Below are 25418 nucleotides of genomic sequence, written 5' to 3'. Positions count from 1 at the left end.
ACCAAAATTTGAGTTGATGGGAAACCAAAAAACCTCTTCGTACTCTCTAATAACCTGTCAGGTATCAGACAGGTGCAAGGTTTATTTATGGCATGCAAAGTAAGTGACCATCTCAGTAACATCATGGTGACAGTACAAGCTCAACCTGGACTGCTACATATATTGTGTCTTGTGAGTAAAGGGGTCTCATAAGCAAATATAAGCAAATAGTATAAGCATGCATAGAGGTGAAAAAATCAAAACTTGGGAACAGCTAAGTCAAGGAAGTATTGGAAGTGTTGAGGAGATGGGAATAACAGCACTGTATCTCAATGTGGAGCTGGGAATGGTACTTGGACTGGTCACAGCTCAGCTTATCCTGACAGCACTCTTGTAGATCCGTTGTGCTCCCTTGTGAGACTGCCTCACTGTGTACATTTGTACCACAAGTACTCATTAATGAAAAAAAGAGACCAAAATAAGTAGGGTTTTGTACATATATAATTTAAAACTATTCTGTACCAGTACAATATATTAATTTGACAAATGTAAAGTTCATCAGCTGTTAAAGCATTTGCAAAACCACATATTCTACCATAACTTTATTGCACAGTATCTAAGAAAATATTAATTCTTAAATTAGAAAACACATGTTTCAATATAGAAGAGACAATCTGATTGAAAGACAATAAGAAAATCTACTCTGAAAATAAAAAAAATTCACAGGATACCAAGCTTAACATGTGCATCTGTAGGCCCAATCTACAAAACAGGTTTATAGCGTCCTGTTCTGGCTATTAAAAAAAAGTACTCACTGTACCTTTGTTATAGATCTCAATGTAGGTCAAACTAATCTCATACAAAAGAGGATGGCAAGTCCAGCGTTAACATTTCGAATACCTTGGGTACCACACTTGCTACTACCAGGTAGTTCCTGACAACTACTTGCTGAATTGACTTGTGATCTAACACTGCACAGGCATTTTGCAGGAATAGACTCTTTGACACAGTACAGGACTGGGGTTTTTTCAGTCTTATAGCTATTGAATTTTACCAGTGTAACATCTGTAAATATAAAACATCAAGAATGGAAGTTAAATCTGTTTTTCACAAAAGCAATTATAATTTACAGTTACAAACTCCAATTAGAAAACATAAGGGACAGGTTTTTGGCCTGTACTGATCTCCATTAAGGAGTTAGGTGTACCCCTTAAATGTAGTGTAAGCAGCAAAATACGTATATATACACATATATAATATATATATATATGTGTGCTCTACTTGAAGATATACTAACATGAGTTGTAAAATGTTAATATGTTCCTGGGTCTAAATAATTACGGTTAATAAGCATTTACAATAAAGCTTGGTAGAAAATCCAGTTTACCGTGGAGCCAAGTATCTAAGCTCAAAGCTGTCCTATGTTGACTTCTTTTGTGTACAATAGTCTTATCTCTGCTGAATAATCTAAAGAATTTAACAGTGAAGAGTAGTAAGTAGGGTGGATCATGAAGTGCATCAAAACCTTAACTCTACTAAACCAACTGAAATTGTCTAGTAGATGAGAAGTAGTCTTTAAAGTTATTTTGGGTACTTATGTCCTGCATAAGCCAAGTCACTATGACATCAAACACCTAGCCAGATTTGGTTGTTTTTAAAAGAGTGGTTATGAGATTACAATTTGCAGGTAAAATATTTATCAAAACTGAAAACTAATAGAAAAACTTGCATCTATCAAAGTTTACAGGCAGTCCTTTCTCAGAACTGACTGTTCTCTCACAGCTTTTCAACCAGCTGTTTCTTTTAAAAAATAATATCTTATAAAAAGATTCTACAAAGAAACAAGTGTTTCAGACCCCCCCCAACTGTTGTTTTCCCTTACAATTTTCTTTTTTACTGGAAAAAAAATAATAAAACTATATCAAATAGGTACTGCATTAGGTAAGTTATAACATCTGTTGTCTGGGAATTTTCTTCATCTTCCCAAATATGTGCAACTTCCCCCATGTTTGTGGGGTTTCTGAGGCTGTAGCTGATAAACGTATTAGGAACATACGGTAATCGGCACACAAAAGAAATTTTCCGTAATTAAATACATTATAAAGCATTTTAATAAAATAATTTCTGTAACTTCAGTATAATACATGTTTTCAAAACTAAAAGGGTTTTTAAAAGTGCTAAGTATTAAACAGAAGTTTCTTGAAAGTCCCACAACTCATATATAGAACAGCTTCCCCTGCCCATAACGTAGGCACGCTATTTGGTTGTAAAAAAGACTGTCATTTGTCAATTAATCCAGCTTCTTTAATTTTTGTGTAGAAGAATTTCTCCAGTATATTGGCACATTTGTAGTATTCACTCTCAGGGGGGTTGTACTCTCTGCAGTTTGTAAAGACTCGCTGCAAGTCTGCCATGAATAATTTCTTAGACACGTAGTACCTGTTCTTGAGTCGCTCACTCATTGTTTTGAGATCTGTACAGAAGAAAAACAGATTAACAGCATTTGATTCAAATAGTTTTTGTATGCAATATCCCTTTAGACTGATTTGCCATTTAACATGAACTGGCAAAGCTAGGATTTGGAATGGAAATTGCCTTCATCTAAGGCATGGTCCATTTTTTAGCTTCAAAAGCAGCTGAGCCGCTGGAACTAAGCAATATTTCACTGTAAGGATGAATTTATGTAGAGTTTATTTTTATTTCTTTAAAACATTAAAGCATAATTTCTTTTCTGTTCTCAGAGCTCTGAGTTTTCCATGGGTACTAGGTGTCCCTAACGCTCTTCTAACTGCTCTGTGAGGCAAACTGTTCTCAGCTCTGCTGGAGAAGGCCTTAGGAGTATAGGCAAAGAATTAAAACATCACAAAACACGTATGTTAACCTAAAATCCTCACTGCTGTGTGAACACAGCAGAGAAGAGACATTGGTCTATACTACAAGCAGTACTTGCAGCTTTGAAAAAAAAGATTAAATTTGTTCTACACTCTACATATATTTTTATTACCTCTTAAAAGTTTATAGTTATGTTTTCTTTTCAAGAGTCATGTCAGAACAAATCTCTCCTGCTTTCAGAGCATCATGCAAAACATTTACTTACAGAACATTCTTTAAGTGTTCTCCTTTATACGAAAATCAGTCATCCATAAAATATGTAAATCATCTCAGTGTTCGCCAGACAGTTGCTTTACCAGTCATTCTCATCAGGCATTTAAAAATTTTGTCTATGTTACAAGTGTTCTAGGAGTGAGTACAGGAATAGAAGTAGTGGGAGGTGTGCTGGATGCCGTGGCTTTTCTCACCTCAGGTGCTCTAACAACTATTTTTTTTAGCAAGGCTTGAGCCAGGCTTCAGCAGCACCTTTTTGAAACTGTAACAGAAGCAGCTGAAATGGGTCAACAAGTATTCCAAGGACAGCAGAGACCAAAGACCTCCAATGCAAAGTAATCAAACTTTTTAACATCAGATTTAAAAAAATGGGGGGGGGTTGGTATACTTTTGGTGGGTTTGCTGGTAGTTTTTGGATTGGTTTTAAGGGAGATTTGAATTTGTTGAAAAAGAGGAAAACCCATCAAACTGACAAGATGGGATTATTTAAGAAAAGTTTGATGGATGCTCTCAAATACCTTTTCCAATGATACACAACTTGCCATTCAATAGTTTTGGACAATATTTTGTAAAAGTAAAGGCTCATTCAGCTCTCATAAAGTCTGAAATTCAGGTGCCTACATCTAAACTGGATATCCATAGTCTAGTTATAGTACCCAGCTGAGAAGGCTGTTCAGCTTACCCTAAAGCAAACGTTGCCTAGCTGGTGAGTTAAGTAAGATGTTCTCCTCTGACTACAGTGGAAGTTTGGTTCCATCTGTCACTCAGCCACACAACTTTTGTAGGGCAGATTAAAAGGAAGAAAACCCCAAAGTATTGCTTGAAAGAGCACCTGAAGAGCACTTAAACTGAGGTAAAAAAGCATTTACACGTGAGAACTGACCTTAGGAGGTAGCCAAAAACTCTACAGCCATACCTCTCAAATACTGTACAATTTAGTCTGTACGCAAACATAAAGGCAATTGTTATATCTTGTCTGAGCAACTTTTTACAGTGTCAGCACGCTGGCAGGGAGAGCAGAAAGAAATCTGAAGTTGATCATGAATCAAGACATAGCTTAGTCATACTGGATTCCTCAGCTGAAAAAACAAAGCAAAACTAAACCAAAGACCTCAGCTTAGTCCTCTCAAAGGAGAGCTGCTTCCCATCCTCCAGTATAATGCATCTGGATAAGGAAAGCACAGACAACATTCCTACTTTGGATTTGCTAGCTCAGGCTGGCTGTAACCACTGTTCAGATTAAACAGCCACCTGGACCCAGCCTCTGCTCAGAAAAGCAGATGCAGAACACTCTGCCACAGGAGGGCGTCAACATTCATTGCTATAAAATACATTTGTGTCAGGGACACAGGAAGCCAGCTACTGGTTTATAAAGTATATGTCCATCTGCTATTTGGAAATAATAAATTGAACATAAAAAAAATCACTAAACTAAACTGATATACATGGGCTTGGAGCCTATGCAAAGCAATATAAACAAATACTTCCATTCTCTGAGAAATGGATTGCTAGTAGCCTGCCATGAACCTGTATTTCATTCTCTAACAATATTAAAAGGTTCAGAAACTGTAATCAGAAAGATAGAGGCGAGTATTGCATAAATAAGGAAGGACTAGCAGGAATAATTTTTAAAACTGCATCAGTACAAATCAAAACAAGCATCTGTTTAGAGTATTACTGAATTATCATTGAAACCTGCAATAAAAAGCTGGGTCATAAGAAAAGCAATGTTTTCAAAAGAAAAACATTATTAGTAGCTGTGTACTTCCCTTTGCAAGTAATCCTACATAAACAACAGGTGCATGACTTATACATAAAAATAAATAAATAAATAAGCCACCTCAGACACTTGTGGCAGATCTAAAACACAAAGATAAAAGTTAGCTTACAATCAGCTCACATGAAGCATTTTCCTAAACTTAAATTGGAGCAAACTGTTAAGACCTAATTAGAAAACCCTGATACTTTTGGAAAGGTTTTTTTTCCATGTGATTTACAAAGCTTAAGTCTGTATTTCAAAGCAACACAAATGCTCAGGTGTTCCTGAAAGTTTGCCTTGAGAGATTATTTAACACACCAGTAGGATCTGCAATGACCAGTTACCACACACAAGAACATATTCCTACAACTCACCCAACACCAGCTCAGTCCTGAAAGTTTCTAGCTGACAGCACCATTTAAGAGGTTGTTAGGGCTCTCTAGGGCATGCTAAGATTTCAGATGTATACACTGTAGATGTTTCACAGAGGTCACAGAACAGTCATCAATTCAAATTACAGCATCATTCTCTTGGTACTTCAGAGCTGCAAGGTATTCAGCTGCAAGTAACATATATCTTTTACCACTAAACAATCAGATTAAAATTTATCTGCTATGTCTCCAGCTATAATGATTTTTAAACTCTATACTTAAAAAATGTTAATGGCATTACCCATGGGAAACCTTATAACTTCATAATATCCAGGAGCTTCTGTTCTCTTCACAGGTTCCATGAAGGGCCAAGCGCTTTGATGGCTCTTTGGTAAAGAAAAGAGTAAGGTATCTAATATGGAAACTCTATATTGGAAATAATTTAAAAATCTTTACAGAAGATAAATTAAAACTAGCACTCACCTTCACCTGCTGCAGGATGGTTTTTAATGTGCTGTAAAGTTGGTCTGGATCCTTGGACTCCTTACTTGAAGGAAAACATGAATACAAAAAGATTAGCTTGAATCCCTTTTCTTCATTCCTACGATTTGCATCTTACCTAAAAGCAACTCCAAAGTTTCAAGCATTTTACAGAAGAAATAAAATGTAAAACAAGCAAAGAAACAAACACAAACCCTCAAAAAAGAACACCACCACCCAAACTGCACCTGCCCACAAAAAACCCAAACAAAACTACTTAAGAACTCTTCCCTTGCAGATTATTTATCTGTTTTCCAATGGATGGAAGGAAATACCAAATTACATTGTTTATAGACTTTTCTGAAAGGAATATCCCAACTGCTTCATCATTTTACTTTGTGCAGCACTTACCCTCTTTCTTTTCCACTTGGTTTCCAGCCAGTCTCTCCTGTACACCAACAACATGAAACATTACATGGGAACTACAGTAGGTCACAATATTAACTGAGTTATTGCAACTCTAAAAAGAAAAGCCATTTCAGCACTGCTGCAGTAAAATGGGTTTGTTTTAATAAAAGCTACTCCTAATAAATAACACAGCCTACAGCCCCATTCAATTTCCTACATGCTCTTCCTCCAGACTGCTGAAAAGATTCTAAAATATTTCTATATGAAACACACATTTTTTTTCAATAATTCAATACATATTTTACCACAACCCCTGTAAAGAATAATAATGACAAAGCTATTCAATTTGATTCCCTAGGGACAGAGAATAAATTGAAGAAAAGCACAGCTGAAAAAAAAATCTCTCAAAAGATAATACTTAAATTTTTTAATTCTATTTTGTCCTCTAAGTTCATGTCTAGCACAAAAATCATCATTGTTCAGAAGTGCAGTGCATTAACAATGGTGCCAAAGGGAAATTGCTGCCTACACTGATGCAAATCAAAGAGGGATCACATGTAAATAAAATTACACACATGTACATAAAAGAGGATCAGCCTGGGATGCCTTGGGGAAATCTAAAAGACAGCAATTGCAATGGAAACACAACAATCTCCACAGAAATCAAATCAGCAAACCAAAACAATTACATTCTAATCAAAAAGAAATATGTGACTACATTAGTATTCCTAGTCTTAGATCTTTCTTTGGCTGTTCTGCTTCTGTTCTATATTAGAAGAGGTTGATACATACTAATTCCAGGAATGCTTTCTATAGGAATCTGCCGTACTCCATCTTTGAAGCAAGAAAGGCCAGGATAAACTTTTCGTATTTGAGCTTGTTTCCTTTCAATAAGCTTTTTAATGATCTGTAATAAAACAGCAGAGAAAACATTCAGACCGCTATGGTTTTACAGACTATTTTCTTTGGAAATAATAGAGATGAACATGTTTTTGTTTTTAAGGACCTTCACTCCCTCACATGTAGTATTTACTCTCAAAGAAGAGGAAAAGTTAAAACCATACCTTCAACAGAGCTTAGAAATGTTAAGAGAATATACAACAGCCAAATTCCAGTATAACATCAAAATACTTTCTGACTAATTGTCAAATTCAACTTAGACCCTTCTTATAACTTAGGAACTAGTAGCTCTTCCTGATTAAAACAAGCTGTTCAATCAGTAACATTGACTGCTCACAAGTCAGTAGGTCACAAAGCTTTGCATAAAGGGAATGGTCGTGTTTTTTCAGAATGACTGTAAATGAGCTAGAGGTGAATAGTGGCGGGTGACATGGTCTCAGCAGCCACAGACACATACTCCGATTCTTTAAATAAAAATTTAGATCCTATGAAAAGCTTCACTTCTAAAAGAACAGGTCTTGAAAAGTACTGTCCAGTACTGGCCAATATGAGCACCCAAGGAAATCAGTACATAATCCAAACTGTCAACATTCAAAATTCTCCTTATTTCCAGGTATCATCTTCACTGCTTTTGATATGAGCAAACAAGCAAATATTCTTCATAAAGCTGCAGGCTGTGAGGGCTCTTTCTAGATTTCCGTGGAACAGGGAGAATAAAAGGCCTGATCTGTGTTTTGAGTGTTAAACAGGCAATTCTAAGATGCACTTTCAAAGGTGTATATAATTATTCTCAGAGAAGATCAGCAGCATAGATCACTGCACAACAGCAGCTTTTTTTCTAATAATGTTAAACATGAGATATCTGGAGGACCAAGCACTTTATCTACAAGCAGAATGTCTCCAAGTTCTTTAGAATAACATGGACATAACCCAACATAGGAGAGTGAAGAATGCTAATAGTGCAGTCCCAGAGCCAAAATCTTAGAAACTATCAAGTTTTTGGAAGCGACATGTTATGTTGATGGTTTGGGCCCAGAAATGTACTACTGAAGTTAAGCATGCCTGAGATGTAACAGGCTCCAGGGGACGTGTCCACTATTCACACACACACTGACAACATCCCATCCCTGAGAGGAAGGTGGCATGTCCAGCAGTAGACTGGAATCTGAAGAGTAACCCAGCCAAGCAGAAATGAAAGGGAAAAAATTATGGTCTATGTTGTATGGACATATGAAAACTTTCCCAATGAGTAAAATTAAGAAATCTTGTAAACTAAATGTATAGCAATCAGATTCTGTCTTTCTTTCTGCAAGCATGGACCAAATAGTTCTATTGGAAGAAAAATTATTGTCCCATAAAGAGGCTTTTTAACAAAATAAAATGTCAGGTTTTAATAACCTTGAAAGAACAAATTATCCTTATAATTTGTATTTCTTTAAAAACCCAGAAAGGTATTTAAACACAACTGGAAACATCTTAATTATTTTGCTAATAAACTGCCTTATTATATGGAATACAACTATAAACTAAATAAAGAACAGCCCACGGAAACTGCAAAGAGGGATAGACTGGAAATTAAGACAGTACACTCTTGATTTATATATTAAAACAATGGCAGAAAAATTAATCATCTTTCTTTCAAGCAAAATAGAGGCTACGCAGTACAAACACTCCATTCAAATGTCACTCTAATGAACTCTACTGTTATGGGCAGGGGGAGAATTGACAAAGCCATAAAATAAATCAGTCTCACAAGATTTTGCTTAGTTATCACCAGGACAAAATTTAGCTGTGAATTACTCCTCAAAATATCAGTACTTTAACACTTTTGTTATCATTAAGTCAATAAGGTACAATATAATGCTTCAACTGCAAAATTATGGCACTAGGACTTGAATGAAAGGATTATTCTAACTAATAAAAATATACATTCAAATGTTTTAAGCGCCAAAGCAGAGAAGAGAGCTAACCTGGCACTGACTGAATTGTTTCTAAACATCTCAATAGATGATAATGTTAAGCATTTCATTTCAGTCTTTACCTCTTTTTGCTTTTTGATGATGACAGAAAATTCTGTGTAGGGGATCCTCGGATTTAATTCACATCCCATTAATGTGGCACCCTCATAATCCTTGATGTAGCCAACATATTTCGCTTTTGGTACTTTAATGTCTTTGGAGAAACCCTGACAGAGAAAAAAACCTTACATTTTCATAATGCCTTTTTCCTTTTACATTTGTTTTAACTGAAATGCCATGAGGATTTAGAAACAAATTCATCACTACGTTCATATACAAACAATACAGTGGATTGAGTTACAGGGCACGGTTCAGTGTTGCAAACACCTTCTTACAGGAGGCACACGAATTGCTAAGATACAAGATACAAGAATTGCTAAGAAGGGAGATAGGAGAGATAAAAAGATCACAGAAAATATTTTTTCTATGGACAAATTTCCTAGGTTTTTCCAAAAATTTGCTATTTAATATTAAAGAATGGCAGTCCTGTAGTCATAGGTCAAGGGAAGTTGCTGTTGAAGTTGATGAGATGACAGCAATCTTACAGCTGGAAAATTTTATTTTTTTTTTACTTGTGTATTTCAAGCAAAAAAAAAGTTAACAAATCTTATTTAAAGTTCCAAAGTTAAAAAAAGTTTAAAAAGTTAATTGAAAAAAAAAGTTAAAGATCAAAAGTTAATTGAAAAACAAACCCACAAAAGAATTGACCAAGAAAATAAAAAGCAGGGTAGGACTCTCATTTGGGCTGCATTTTATTTTTCTGTTACAGTGGTACCTAAGAAACCTCAGTAATAAGCAGAAACCCAAACAGGACTTCTGCCTCACAATTTAGCATCAAAGACTTCAGACTTAAATGGAGGCTGAGCACTTCCAAACGAGGGAAGGGATATTGCATACATGAAAAGGGTCTGTCTGCACAGATCCAACAGGTGTATCACAAGCCCAGCTTTTATTCATTTTGAAAGTGTGAAGAGTAAATTGGATCAGTTTTATATAGAGAATCATGGAACAGCTGAGGTTAGAGGGAATTTAAGGAGGTCATGTAGCCTCATCCCCACTCAAGAGCAGGTCTCATCACATCTAGTTGCTCAAGGCCATGACCAGTGTTTAAGACTGTAAAGGACAGAGATTGTACCATCTCCCTGGGCAACATTTTTTGGTATTTCACCACCCTTAGAAAAGGAAGAAAAAAACACAAACAAAACATTTTCCTTCTATCTAGTTGCAATTTCCTGCTATCCAACTCATGTCTGTTGCCTTTAGTTCTAATGCTGTACACCTCTGAGAATAATCTGACACAATTTTTGCTCTATCATCTGACCAGATAGCTGACACTTGTTCATCAAATTTATTTGACAGATTAGACATTGGAATCTTTCCTGAACCTGAAATTCATGCTTCAAATCAGGAGGAGCTGTGAGGGTAGGTCAGGAAAGGTCTATTCTGTCACAGATATGTCTAGTCCTTCTTTATATTTCTTATAGAATCAGTGAAGGAATTGAATGAATGAAGAAGCAGCCAAGCGATATTTGACTATTTTTTAGACTTGAGAAATTATAGGCTATACCATATACCTGTACTCAGACAATTCTATCAAACTAAAATGTGTTAGAAGCCAATAACATTACATAGGATGAACACAGAGCACATTTTACAGATTTTTTTTAAAAAAAAACACCTTAAAATTGCACTATGCATTTTATCCATCTACTTTGTCATGTCAACTTGTTTAGTACGTCACTGGCAGATATTAAAATTCTTGCACCAAGTAATGGCTTGCACTGACTTACTTGTTTTTTGAAGTAGCCAATAGCATATTCATCTGCATACGTGAGAAAATTGAGAATGTTGTGTTTGATGTGGTACTCCTTCAGGTGGTTCATTAGATGAGTCCCATAACCCTGTGTGAAACGTATGAGCAAAAAACATGACAGAGCCTTTGGGGACTGCACGTATTAGAAACTGTGGACTGAGGGTTATAACAGACTGTTTTGTAAAATGCAGTCTTTCCTCTAGATCCTATTTTAACGATTTTTTCATAACTAACTTGGTGAGGCATACTCAAGTGCAAACTCTTTTCAGCCTTGTAAGGGTATCTTTGTGACCCAGCATGGAACACAAAATACAAGTTTCTGGTGTCTGATTCACTTTTAATCTAAAGGAGACCAAAACCCGGACTCTTTTGAGGGGTAAAGAGGTACATTGTCCTGGAAATTGTAATTCAAGGTGCCTGCCCTTTTTTTTTCTCTTTTAAATTAAATAATAACTATTAATAGTCACATATTTCACCAATAACAAACCTACATATACTGTAACAATAGGGCATTCTTTCTTACCCATATCACTTCAAAACTGCAAAGCAGCAGCAATACTGAAATTATTCCAGTAGTCTGTGCACCTGTAGCAGAAACAGCCTCTGCCTCAAAGGATTTATAATCTAAATTTATCACAAGGCATAAAAGGGAACAGTGAAAGAATTACCATAATAAGCAGCAGAAAATTATTGAGTCCACAATCAAATAAATAGCTATGCCTTCTGACTGCACACAAGCATGATTTCCATTTTCATTCAACCCCAAAGTAAACAAAAGGTTCCATTTATTCACATTACCAAGCAAGCTATAGCCTTCCCCTTCTGCTGTGAAATGAAGAAATGTAAAATAGACAGGAAAGCCCACAATAGTGTTTTGTTCCTGAATATGTTCCAATTTTATCATCAAGTATGCTGATGGATGCTTAAAGAAATATACATGGATTTGTTTTGTGTACTCAGTTCTTGAAAAGTGGGGAAATTTTTATTTATGTACATAAGCCAGAAAAATAAATTAGAAAATACAAACTTCTGATTTAATTTACTATTTAGTATCCCCAAACATGGTAATAGCCAAATAAAACAATCCTAAAAGGAAACTAAGCCATGTACAGTAAAATTTAAAATAATTTTGCAACATAGGATCAAACGATCACAAAAACAATTGAACTTATATGGGAAAACAGTTCCTATATTTCTTATGCCAGCCTCAAACTGAATTAAAATAGGAATTTAATTTTCCCAAGACTAGGCAGAGGGAATGTGTGACCATTTTTTTTTTTCTCAGTTACCTACTGACAGGGCTCACCTTACTCAGATAGAAAGTTGGGAAGGCACATTTTCAGAAACAGTCAACTGATACAGCGAGGCACCCAGAGAGTAAAAGAATAAATTGTGCATTATGCAACCTCGGGGGCAGTCGGATGGGTCAGAATTATCTGCTCTTTGATTTTGAAACATTATTCCTAGAAAATCACAACACACCTTTGGCAGCCTCATCTGTGCAGTGCAGTTAAGCATAATTTAAGCATATATTGTTAGGGTTTGCATTTGCTAAAACACTTTGGATACTTTTATGACAGACCACTGCTAAGTGTAGGGGAATGTTCCTTTTTAACATCAGAGTTGAATAAAATTAAATATAAGCCGAGTACTAACAGGTTTTCAATCCCACTGTGTTACCCTTTCACACCAGGGTGTACAATTTCTGCATGTTAGCTGTTACAAACTCTGCATTAACTCACATCTCAGCTTTCACTGCTTCTACTGAAAATCATGAAGCTACAGCACCATCTAAAGGCAAAATACTGAACCAAATGGCCATAGCTGATTGATCTACCTGCAGTCACTGAAAAAGCTGGAGGAATCTCCATAGGAATATGTATTCATAGTGCTCTGTATTTTTCCAACATAGATGCTAATTCTCAACATTCTGAGAACATTCCGTAAAATTAACTCAAAAAAGCGTGCATAGAAGGGACCCTGTGCTTATTTTGAGATGCAAAACTCTACCTTTTTTTTAAAATATCTCATTTTGATTGAAGTCATTTAATATCACAAAGTGATTTAACATGATAATGTCGCATACAAGCAACACCTATTTCAGTAAACCATGAGGTGTTACACTACACAGAGACACAACTACTGGAGACACAGGAGTGAACAGTCCAAGAATGGGAGACAACTGACCAACTATTGCTGTGTTGAGAAAGATTTTATTTAATTAATTAATTACAGCTGCTCCTACTATTATGATGATGATTCTAAACCTGCATATTTGTTTAGTTTTCTGTTATATTCAGAATCACTTTATCTTTCAAACTCTTTCTCTCTGGGAACTCAACAGAATATTCAATGTGACTAACAAATTAGGAACACACGCAGTAGGGAATGCATTTAATAAACTCAAATAGGGAATTATTTTTACCTTGACTTGCTCATTGGAAGTCACAGCACAGAAGACAATCTCCGTAAATCCTTGGGAAGGGAACATCCGGAAGCAGATACCACCGATAACACGACCATCTTTTATTAATGCAAGAGTTTTGTGTTTCCTGAGTAGACAAAAATAACAATCGCTTTAATTCATGTACATAGTACATAAAGTGCCATTACCTACCTTTTCTCAGAATTCTTGAATCTCTTGATTCACTTCTTTTCAGAGTGCTAATGCAATTGTATATGCCTCAAGTTAGCCGCTTGTATCTACAGAAGAGTGGTTATTTTAACAACATGATTTGAATTTACTGTAAAGATCATCATCATGAAGCAAAGTCCTGGCCTTGCCAAGTACTCTGATATACTAGGGTAATATCCAATAAATAAAAGTTGTGCTGCTTTTATTGAATCCACTGATGACAGTTATGCCACTGTGCAGCGCTCAGGATGATTTTACCCTGAGTAAAATAGAAATTAATGGAGTTACAGTACAGTAAGTCCTTTCTAAGGGATTCCTGTTTCCTTGCACGCATTCTGTTTACCTAAGCTATCAGTTTCAAATGCAGCTGATGAAGCAAGAGATGACATTTCTTATTTCGAATCACCCACTCCCAGCGGAATCAAGACCAGAAAAAATATCCTTTTCTGTTGCACTGCCAGGAAAGTTGTAATGAGGTGCAGTCTGAACTCTTGTGTCAAGGATAAAGAATTTTAGTGTAATCTTCAAGGTGTGAAAAGATTTACACAGCATCTTTCTTCAGATTATTCAAGACATAGTATCATATAAATTGTATAAACAATACAGTAAATTTACAGAAGATATTTTTGGAAGGAAAGCTAGTGCCAACAGCAAGCCTCTGTCAAAGAAGTTAGTTTGAAGATTGCATGAAGGAGGTTTATACATATATTTTATGTATTATTCTTCTTCCTATACTTATTTTAGTGCTTTTTAGTTGTGGAATGACAGCAGCAATGTAGTAGCTAGAGCTTCTGCTGTGGTTTGACCCTGGCTGGATGACAGGTGACCACCAAAGCCTCTCTATCACTCCCCTAAACTGCACAGAGGAGAGAAAATACAATGAAAGGTTCATAAGTTAAGGGCAGGGAGAGATCACTCACCAATTACTATGACAGGCCAAACAGACTCAACTTCAGGGAATAAGCTGAATTTATTACCAATTAAAATCAGAGCAGGATAATGAGAAGTAAAGCAAATTCTAAAAATGTCTTCCCCCCACCCCTCCTCTTTCCCGATCCTCCAACTCCATCCCCCCAGTGGCACAGGGGCACGGGGAATGGGGGTTACAGTCAGTTCATCACGTGTTGTCTGTGTTGCTGCTTTCTCTTCAGGGAGAGGAGTTCTTCCCCTGCTCCAGTGTGGGCTTACTCCTCCAGGCTACAGCTCTTCACAAACCATCCTAGCATCCCCTTTCCATGGGGTCACAAGTCCCGTTATCAAACCTGCTCTAGTGTGGGCACCTCTCTCCACAGGGCCACAGGACCTGCCTGGAGCCTGCTCCAGTGTGGGCTTCCCACAGGGTCATAGCCTTCTTTTGGGCATCCACATGCTCCAGTATGCAGCTCCTCCATGGGCTGCAGGGGGACAGTCTGCCTCACCGTGGTTTTCACCACGGAAGGAGAAACTGCTAAAGCAGTTCATGAAGAACTGCAGCCTCTGGGAAGGACCCATGTTCGAGAAGTTCATGGAGGACTGTCTGTCATGGGAAGGAGCCCATGCTGGAGCAGGGAAAGTGTGTGAGGAGTCCTGCCTGTGGAAGAAGGAGCAGCAGAGACAATGTGTGATGAAGTGACCACAGCCCCCATTCCCTATCCCCCTGCGCTTCCTGGGGGCAGAGGTAGAGAAAATCATGAATGAAACTAAGCCTGGGAAGAAGAAAGTGTTGGGGGGAAGGTATTTTAAGACTTAGGTATTATTTTCTCATTATCCTACTCTGATCTGATTTGTAAAAAATTAAACTAACTAATTTCCCCAAGCTGAGTCTGTTTTGCCTGTGACAGTAATCAGCAAGTATGTAATCTCTCCCTGTCCTTATCTCTACTCAAGAACCTTTTGTTGTATTTTCCCTGCCCCGTCCTGCTAAGGAGGGGAGTGACAGAGCTGGTTTGGTGGGCATCTGACATCCAGCCAGGGTCAACCCACCACAATTTTATGAAAAAGAAACCGTTTGCCATTAATATAGCCATCAAGATAGTATTTGGGTACAATCCAACTAGGCTGACCAGAAGCTATGAGGTCTTGAAAAGACAGAAAAATGTAGCACCAGCAGAGCTGCCTCCATGCCACCCCTGCTGGCCCCTTCCTACACCACTGCCTGCAAAGAGCACCAGGCTCTCTCTGCCTCACCCACCAAACGCCTCTCCAAGGATACTCACGGATCAAAGACCAAGCGTGTGATGTATTCCTTCGGCATTCGAGGCAGCTGATGGGAAAACACATTCTGCAAACCAACCAGCCACATCATGATCTTCTTGTTGGGCTTCTGGTTCAGGGAATTGCCAACCACATGGAATTCAATCACCCCCCTGCGCTCCTCCAGCCTTGCTGCCTCATCCCGGGCCGAGTGTGCTGAGAGGAAGTTGGTCTGTACCACACCACAGAGGAACAAAATTAAATTTTTGAGATTTCACATCCTCTGACAGAACAGCCTTAATGAACAAACAAATAAAACCCACTCTTTTTTTCCAATGGAGCTACCAATGATTGCCTTTGGAATGCACCTTTGCATAAGTGTCACCATCAAGTAAGCCAGATATAAGTCTACATTAACCATCAAGTAAGCCAGATATAGGTCTACATTACAGTGTATAAAGGCCTATTTGAACTTATATTGGTAAAGGCTAGGTAACACCTGCAATGGTTAGGACTCGACAAGTTCCAAAGCTCTCGAGGGTCAGCACTCATCCAGTTAAAGCCTATGCCAGTAAGTCATATTTTCTTTAGCCTTAGCCAGCTTGGGCAAGAGTAGTGGATCTGCCTATGCATACTGGAAATCACACATTTTAATGTTGGTGTAGGAAAAGTCATGTTATTTTCATTTAGTGGTGCTTTCCACTATCTCTACCACTATTGTAAGAGCCTAAAAAGAACATTTTAATTCCTATAGAATTTGTTGTTACATCTAGCAATTGCATCCATATACTTGAATACAGATTAAATTAATACAGAACATTTATTTAACTTATTTTTTCAAGATCATTTTACAATGCCAAAACATCTCTGCATGCACATACTGTTTACTTTTTAGAGAAAAGTTTGGCTGCTGGCTTTCTAGTCACTGCCAGCCTCAACAGCCAGGCTGGCACTGCATTTACAGTATGCAGAGCCATCAGTCACAGTGCACAGTTTGAATAAGAAATGTAGGTGGTTCCAAATCTTCAGCAGTTTCTAGCTAAACCTTGGCAAATGAGCTGCTGGCAAAACATAGCCTGGCAGAGTGAACAGAAGGAGGAAAAGCCAGCCAAGAAAAAAAAAAAAGAAGTATGCAATTCTGTACCATGGCACAATTCCGCAATTCTGTTTGTTTTTCTGTTTCAGCAGAGAAAAGAGCAACTGGGGAAGACAGAGCAAATAACTGTTTAGATCAGTTTCTGCACTAGTTAACTAGTGGTTTTAACCAGAGGTTTTACTTTGGATCTTTCATTCTGCTGCAATATTTGAACCCCATTTAACCTTGTCTTATGAGCTATATCTATTATATTAACAATTAAAAGCATACTCTGGACCCATTCGGTAATAAAAATGCAAGGTATTTTAACCCGGGGTCTACTTTTTTACTATCACTAGTTTCCAAGTCTCTTTGCTAGCCATACACACTGCATTAAAAAATTGTAGAACTATTCTTCATGTTAATGATGTATTTCACACAAATATTTTTTTTTTCACCTAATCATACTCTTTCAAAGTCTATTTTTCTTGACAGGACTTGCAGCTTATCATCCTCTATCCATGTGGAATATTTACTAAAAACAAACTGTTTACAAACAGACCATTTTCAACACCAAATATATATATTTCTCACCTCTGGTCCAAGCATTGCTGCAGGATCTGTAATTGTTGACATTACTTCGTTGATTAACTCAATAGGAATATCTCCTACAACCCTTGGTCTTTTGGAATCCTCCATAGAATAGGGTTCATTATTTTTTCTCTTTTCCCCTATAAAATAAAACTAGGACAAATTAGAAATCACCAAACTGTCACAGACTAGCACTATGAAGTCTAGCACTTCTGTTACATTTTTTAGTTTGTACGCAAGTTTTGGGGTTGGTTTTTTTTTTTTCTTTAATCCCCATAGGAAGGAAGAAAGAGAAATAAATGAAATCTGAACAATACTTATCACTTTGGCTTTGGCTTTGCAGTGGAATATTAGCATGAAGCAGGATGAATGTACCTCTTCTTTTCCTATACCTCCATGAAACTATTTGATTCAAAATCCTCTTCATGGAACCTCTGTGCTGCTGTCTTGGAAGGCCAGTGCTCAATATACAAATTGTAGTGCATATTTCCACATAACATGAAATCCCCATTTTAGGATTCAAGGGAACTAAGTATCCGTTATATATGTCTTTCACCCATTTTGTAAACCAAGCAGCATGTACCCTCTGATGCATCATACAAATTTGACTAAAAAATTCCATATAAAGTTTCCAAATCAAAATATGTCATGTTAATTATTAACCGCCCTACTAACTGCAGAGAAATATGTACTATAGCAAAAGCAACTAGTTAAAATTCATGAAAGAAAAGTTCACCAAGGACTAACAGAGGTACAGTAGCAGATAGAGCCAGCTGCTACCTCAGGATTACCCCAGTCATTATGCTACTCATTCCCACTTCTGAGGGACAAGTTGAGAAATGGCCTTAAAGAAAGCTGCAGATAGGAGATGCCTTAAATTCCTCTGGAGTGAACGCAGGCTAAGAATTAATTTAGGTCTTTCCACTTCTTTGAGGACTCATTTTATATAAGCTTAGGATCATCTCTCTGACCTACAAACTCCCTTGACAAGCTCATTAATTCTGAGGTGTTTGAAAAAGGATTTATTAGGAGAATTTATGCAGTCACCAACTTTTTTCCTTCCAAACCTTTTTTTTTTTTATTACCTGACCTCATTCAGGTTTTAAATTTAACCTTGTTGATGTGTTTATGCTTTTCTTTACTGCTCAAATGTAGGCACTTCCAGTACCTTGAAAGAATAAAAAACCAAATGTGATGGTCCCTTCTCTACTGTGTCATTATTTAAATGAAACCTTTTTTCAACATAATAGATGTATTCCAAGTAAAGTCTTTTTCAAAAACCTCTGACACTAGCAGACCTTTACCCGTTTTAATTTAATTTAAACAAATTTCTTGTTCCAAATACAGTTGCCTTTTCTGCTAGTTGAACATTAACCATACTGGAGAAAAAGTACGTGTGCACATCTTTCATCAAAAACATCTCAGGTTTGCTATTGCAGAGTGAAGGCAAAGGTTACCATACACTGCAACTACCAGTAATATCAACAGAAGCCAAAAAAAAGCAAGTCTCTGTGCCCATTACCTAAGTTTGGGTCAAGGGCAGAAGAAACTTTGCAAGCTGGACTCATATTCCCACTGTTGGGTTGCTCCAGTGATGAAGGACTTGTACTGTATGCAACAGATCTTGCAACAGGAGGTGGACTGATAACTGCAATGACATAAAAGATAAACACAAAAAATTCAGGACACGGAACCCATTATGGTGCTGACTGAAGGACTATCACAAAGTTGGATCCACCTTCAAACCTACCTTCACTTGAAAAGTAACAATTAGCATTGTGCAACAGAGCAATGCCACCAGTTCGCAAGCAGAGACATTAAAGCTTTATCTCAATGTGTTTTTCTAACCTAACTTCTATCTAATGAGGGACTGCTGGATAACAGAGATTGCAAACATCAGGCTTTATTATTTTGCAGTGCTGAGCAGAAGCTAAGAAAACAAACTTCCTTCACATACCTGCCAAGCCTACTGGCATTTAACTTCATGAAAGGGCTTTTTGTAGGGGTTTATTGAAAAGCAAAATCTCATCATTCAGCTTCAGCTGTCCGCTTTAACAGCATTCAAAGACTGGCTGGATAAATCACACTCAATAAAAGGACTTGTTTCACCAGTAAAGAGGATGAAACTATTATTTTAAAAGGCCACTGACTAACATGTCTCTCTCTAATATTAGAAAATAAAAAAACCCACAAAACAAAAGAAACAGACAAACAAAAAAAAAAAACCACGCCCACCCAGAAAAAAAAAAAGAAAGAAACCCTACTAATCTGAAATTATCCAACATTTGCGTTACTCACCACTAAATGCAAATTACCTGTCTGGATTCCTAGCTGGCCAGTTCGGGAACTAGACACCATGAAATCCTGATCCCAAATGGGAGAATTCTGGCTGTACACTTCTTCTTCCAGCATAGACAGAAACCTAGGCACAAAACCAGGTGAAATATAGGATCAATCAAAACAGGTTCTTTTTCAAAAAAAGAACTTGCAACACTTTTAAATTAAAAATATTTACTGAGTCAGTAAATGGCCAATTCTTTCAAAAAAAAGAACACACACAAAATCACAAGCCAGAGTAGACATTAAGTATCTTAATTCGGTAGAGTACTTTCACTTGCAAGAATTTACCTTTGATTATAAGTAATATTTATCTAATTTGCAAATGCAGAAAGAAACAGTTACAAACTACTTTTACAGAACAAAACTGCACTAAGAAAGCTATAAGCTGACTAACGTTATACAATGATGAAAAAATATGCTTGGAGAAACCAGTGTTTTCCAGATGTACTTGCTTTCTGCCTCTTACAGATTTATAAAATCCCAGTGTTAGTTATTAACAATGCTCTTAGGAAGATATTTTCAATCCTTTAAGTGTCCTATTGTAACATTCAATTGCATGTTTGTGCTTGCATAACAGTATTTTTAACCTTACTTTGGTACGGTTACAGAAACTGCACGATTTTAAACGTCTCTAGGCATTACTATATGAGAGAAATTCCACAGGTCAGATAATCCAGCACACTCGCCTTCTCGGGATACATCAATTCCCACTCAGAAGCAAGACAGCTGCTTATTCTATGTTCCACAAAAGGAGTTTTCAAAGCAGAAGTTGCCATGGCACATTTTTACTCCCTAGAGTCATCTACATGTATAGAAACTAGCTGAAACCAAAAGGACTGTTGAGTAAGACTTGAACAGGATAAGGATTTTCAGGATCAAGTCGGGCTCTTGTTTTGTATATATAGAACAGCTATACCTAGGCAATGAGCTGTGTTTGCTGCTGATTATACAGCTGATAATGGCTAAAAAGGTTTGTAACAGTGACCTGACCGACCACCGGTGACAGAGCAGAAGGACAAATTAAACTTTAGCCAAAGCTACATTTATAGGCAGTACAGAGGCTCTGCCTTCAGCCCCGTTAGTGACTAACTCCTAGGTACACAGACATAACTAGTGGGTGCTTCCTTTGGCCAGAAAGGAGAGTCTGGGGCAGATGGGAGCCTGTGCCAATGCCAGGCTCCATGCTCTGAGAATCAGCATCTCTGTAGGGTTCACTCAGCATAATGCCAGCAGAGAGAAAAATGCTTTACACAAGTACAGCCCATAAAAGATTTAAAATGTTATTCATATATCTCACAGATCATCTGCAAATAGTACCTGTCTTTCTTTTTTTCCCCAGTAGAATATCAAAAGGAACTGCAGTGAATAATAATGCTTTTCGAATTGCTGTAAAAGGGTGTAAAAGGCACTGAAAACAGGGGTATATGCACACCTACATCCTCCACAAATCTGCTCCTTGCATCAGTGTCATGTTAAAACCTTCTTTATAACTATTTCAGGACCAGGTCAAGATCCTTTTCCAAGATACATACAAACATTCCTGTATCCATAACAGTCTACCCCAGAGACAGTGTACGTCTTTCAAAGTGGTAAAATATGCTATTAATAACAGTAGAAGCAACAAATCCTGGCTCTACTCAGCTTTGGAAAGCTCATGTTGAGCACTAAGCCAACTTGCAGCCCAACACAGTAGCTTGCATAGCATCAATGCCACCAGGTCTCCTGAGGTTCAGTTTATTCGTTCTTAGGAGGGACAGGTTTTTCAAGGATGACCTAGAGATCCAAGCCACCCTCACAAAATAAGGATATAAGGATACAGTATTTTAACTTAAGGATACAGTATTTTAACTGGAAGATTACAATGAATGATCCCGTCACCACTACCTCCCCTCTTTATCACCAGTAAAATGTTTGAAATTAAGGACTGTCAATGTTGAGCATGTTTTGAGATAAATCATTCTCCCACATTCCCCAATGTGTAATTATTGTTGCTTAATTGTGAGAGAGAGTTGTCAACATTCCAGTAGCAGAACAGGTAGTCAATACAAAATTTATGAGTTTAGGATTCACTGGTGCAGTTTTGCACTAACTCCTCTCTTCTTTGTCAAATAAACCCATATCTTCTGGGCATGGGGTGACTATTTTGTTCCCTATTACAATGTTGAACTAAACTGAAATTCTTAGGTGTTTATAAACTCCTGTACAACACTCTCTTTTTTACTGCTCCATCACTAAAGCAGAAGAGAGCATATGTTTTTGGGGATCTGGACCTACATTGTTTCCAAAGACTACAGAAAAAGAAAGTAATTGACCAGTAATACCTGCTTAATAGGCAAAAAGCACAATCCACCAGCAAGATGAACACTCCTTTTCATAAAGTAAACCCTAAAGTACCCAAAGCAAAGCAAGAGGTTTCTGTACATAAAATACACTAGTTCAAGCTATGGCAGTAAATAAAGCTGCACTGTCTACTTGTAACTGAACAAAAAGAGAAATTATTTTAAACCGCAGGTAATTTTCCACTTTCCACAACAAAGTTATGGTTAACTTTGAATGCAGGCACACTGTGACCCCTTACTTTGGAAAATGAGTGAGGATTAGTGTTCGTTTTTCTTGAGGAAGCTTGTCTTTCTCTTGCCTGGCCTGCTCCAGCAGTTGCCGCCTCATTACGGTGAAAACAGAGCGAAGCAAGGTCCTACCAAAAACCTGGGTGGTTTCATACCTAGGTAGGCTGTCACAGAACTGAGGGACATTGCAATAACAAAGCCACCTGTAAAAAGGAAAAAAGATAATTATCACCATCTAATATAAGACTTAGTGCAATAAAACCACTATCTACATCATTTATAACTCAGCTGAGAGCTATATGACTGTATAAATCAGTTCTACAACATGGCTGGACAGAATTAAGCAGTATGTATATTGCCCAGTATTTTAAAGAAATGACAGACAAGTAGTTTTACGTCTCCATATATTCTTTTTCTCTGCAGTCTAGTTTCTACAAAGTGTTCTCGTTCCAGAAAATAATCATAGATTACAGAAAATTCATGTTGATGTCAGGGATTCTCTCCACAGCTTATTCATTCAGCCTCCCACGTCCCCTGCCTCTGATTCCAAAGACCCTTAGTATGGCTTGTTTTCCTCTCTTAAAACTTCTATGTTTCTCCACACAGAGGCAAAAGGGGTGACACTTTTAACTAGCTCCATGCTAAACTGACTGCACTTCTGTCCGGGTTTCCCATCAGTTTTCTTCTTCCCATCACACCCTGACTTGTTACTCTTTCATTACCAGTATCTCCCTCCATAATGAGTTTTGCATTAAGAAGTATATACAAAAATTATAGCATGTCATGTTTCTCTTCTTGGAAAAGGGACCATGGTACTGAAGAGATAATTCAGGAGTACACTGCCTATGTAGGTCACAAAATCTGTTAATCTTACAAATGAGTCTTCAATATTTGTGTATAAGTGAACAGTCATTGGTATCTGGTGCTGTAGCAGACTCAGATCACAACCATGATGAAAGCTCCAGCAATGACAAGAAAATGTTAAGAACTGGATGCAAACAGACTGTGTTGGATCCTACATGGATCCTCACCCAGACCCAAAGTACAGCCTGTCTCAAAATGGTCTCCCAAACTCTTGTTCCTTAATCTTTGCAAACATGAGTTGCAAAAGAGTTGTGAGATAGAGTTGTTAATAGACCTCTACTCCCTGTTCTTGGTTGATAAAGAACATCTCTCAAAACACAAGGATGCATGTGAAATTCTGATATGGTTTCATTCAGATCCTCAGGTTTTCCAGTGAAGTCGGTGACTGCAAAAATTCAGGAGGTATGCCCATGGTGCACAGCAGCACCCTGAGCAATGCTTCAAGCAGCACAGAGGAAAGAAGCTTACAATGACAGGTTAGATCCGATGGGAAGAGACGGCACTTTGGGTCAGAGGGAACCTTAGGGACTGTGGGCAGGTGGGTTTGAGAAATGACAAGTGACAAAATTATTAACAACAAAAGCCACCTACCAACTCTGGCTGATATCTGTTATCACAAACAAATAGAGGTCAAACACCCACCAAACATGGTCTTAGGAGCCTCATGGATTATAACTGTCCTTTATGCCAGGCAGTTATTTAAGGTGACAAGTCATGAGAGCATCCCAGTCAGGCACAGACACAGCACAGTCTGCTGTATCACTAGCCACAGCCTCAACTCACACCAGGGTTTGCTGTTCACCTTCATGGAGCTGACCTGTGTCAGTGGAAAGGCCATCAGGAAAGCAGTCAGAAGGTGGTGCTCATCCTCAGCCAGGAAAAGAGTCCCCAGCGGTTCCTGGTAACCAAGGTGCTGACAGAGGTTAGCTAACTGCTGCCTGCACTTAGCTGCTGTGACTATGCTAACTGAAAAAGGCACTGCACTACTGTTGTGAGAAAAAGAGACACGGCTTTTTATTCTAGCTTTTCTTCCCCCAGTGACTGAGTTATTCCTTTGAATTCTAACAATGTATTAAAAGGTCATAACAAGAACTACCATTTTAAAGAACCGAATAATATCTACTCCCCAGTCAGCATTCAAGCACTTGCAAAATTATTTTGATTTTTCAACTCCTCTGTGATTTGGTTTCAAACAGGGATGCTTTACAATGCTTAACGTTATCTTCTTTTTCTTTTTTAAGCTGAATAACAAATAGGGATCTTAGATACGGTTCACATCTTATGAAGACCAAGAGCACTTTGCAAACACAGAACATGCAAAACTGTTGTTAGATACAGATGTTCACAGCCTCTACTCCCTGTTGCTGGCTGATAAAGCACACCTCTCAAAACACAAGGTTGCATGTGAAACGGATGTACTCTCGTTAAAATCCTCAGGTTTTCATGTAAACTCCACGACTGCAAAATATACACAAGGTACATCCATGGCACAAAACAACTGGTCTATTCCTGAAAGCTGTACATGCCCTATTTGTGAGGAAGACTTGTAACAAGCAAAAGCAGTGTTACCTGGTATAATTCACTTTATAGCCCGCAATATCATCATTGGGTGATCGTAGTCTTCGCTGAGAAGGTGTCTCCAGGTGCCAGTAGTTAATGCGGTTCAGAAACATTTTAGCCAGTTCCACTATTGTTTGTCTTTCCTTCGACGGCAAGTGGCTAAATTTGTACTGCACAAAATTATTCACACCCTTAAGAAGGAAGAAAATCCTGTTTAAGTATTTAGCCATAATTTTTGTAGGAGAATCCTCAAATATTCCTCACTTTATGTTTATTAACCCTGAACTTGCATTACATGGGAAAGAAAAATATTAGAGACCATGAACTCCTTGCTCAGCTACTTATGTAGCTGCCACAGGCTGGTTCTTGTGTACACAGCAGCAGGTACATACAGATATTTTTATGTAATCCATCTCCAGCAGCTGACATAAAGGTAGAAAAGAAAATTCTTTATTTTTCCTTGCTTCTCAAAGTCAGGGAACAGAGGAAGTTCTGGTAGGCTTCCTTCTATATGCTCTGTAAATCGAGTATCACCTACAAAACTCTCTACCTACTTTTCAGTAGAGTAGGGCTTGTGGACTTCTACTTAAGTTTGTCTCTACACATCATATTACTTCTTCAAGAAGCAACACTACTTCAGAAGCACGTCTCCTCATTGCACTTTGGATACTGCCCACTTTAAAGAAAAATCTACTGAACATAGTTAAAATATGTGACTAAAAGTGCTGCAATATATATATATTATAAATCAATTATAACACCTGTGCTTAGCAAATAATTT

At 37.6% G+C, this 25418-nt stretch overlaps 1 protein-coding gene across 1 annotated transcript in view; it reads right to left on the bottom strand.

Annotated features, from left to right (window-relative positions):
• Positions 1 to 462: 462 nt before the first annotated feature.
• KAT2B (lysine acetyltransferase 2B) overlaps positions 463 to 25418 on the bottom strand; it is a 40907-nt gene continuing 15951 nt past the window's right edge. Inside the window, 14 exon segments of the mRNA XM_017827406.1 lie at positions 463 to 2452; positions 5516 to 5600; positions 5698 to 5761; positions 6106 to 6142; positions 6895 to 7009; positions 9044 to 9187; positions 10811 to 10921; positions 13259 to 13385; positions 15664 to 15872; positions 17310 to 17446; positions 18829 to 18954; positions 19622 to 19728; positions 22225 to 22416; positions 24647 to 24828. Coding sequence (XP_017682895.1) covers positions 2259 to 2452; positions 5516 to 5600; positions 5698 to 5761; positions 6106 to 6142; positions 6895 to 7009; positions 9044 to 9187; positions 10811 to 10921; positions 13259 to 13385; positions 15664 to 15872; positions 17310 to 17446; positions 18829 to 18954; positions 19622 to 19728; positions 22225 to 22416; positions 24647 to 24828 — 1830 coding nt within the window. The 3' untranslated portion in view covers positions 463 to 2258.

Source organism: Lepidothrix coronata, unplaced genomic scaffold (assembly GCF_001604755.1).
Source record: "Lepidothrix coronata isolate B3197 unplaced genomic scaffold, Lepidothrix_coronata-1.0 Scaffold139, whole genome shotgun sequence".
Taxonomy (NCBI): Eukaryota; Metazoa; Chordata; class Aves; order Passeriformes; family Pipridae; genus Lepidothrix; species Lepidothrix coronata.
The sequence above is the reverse complement of the archived record's forward strand: the minus strand, read 5'-3'. Positions and strand labels throughout refer to the sequence as shown.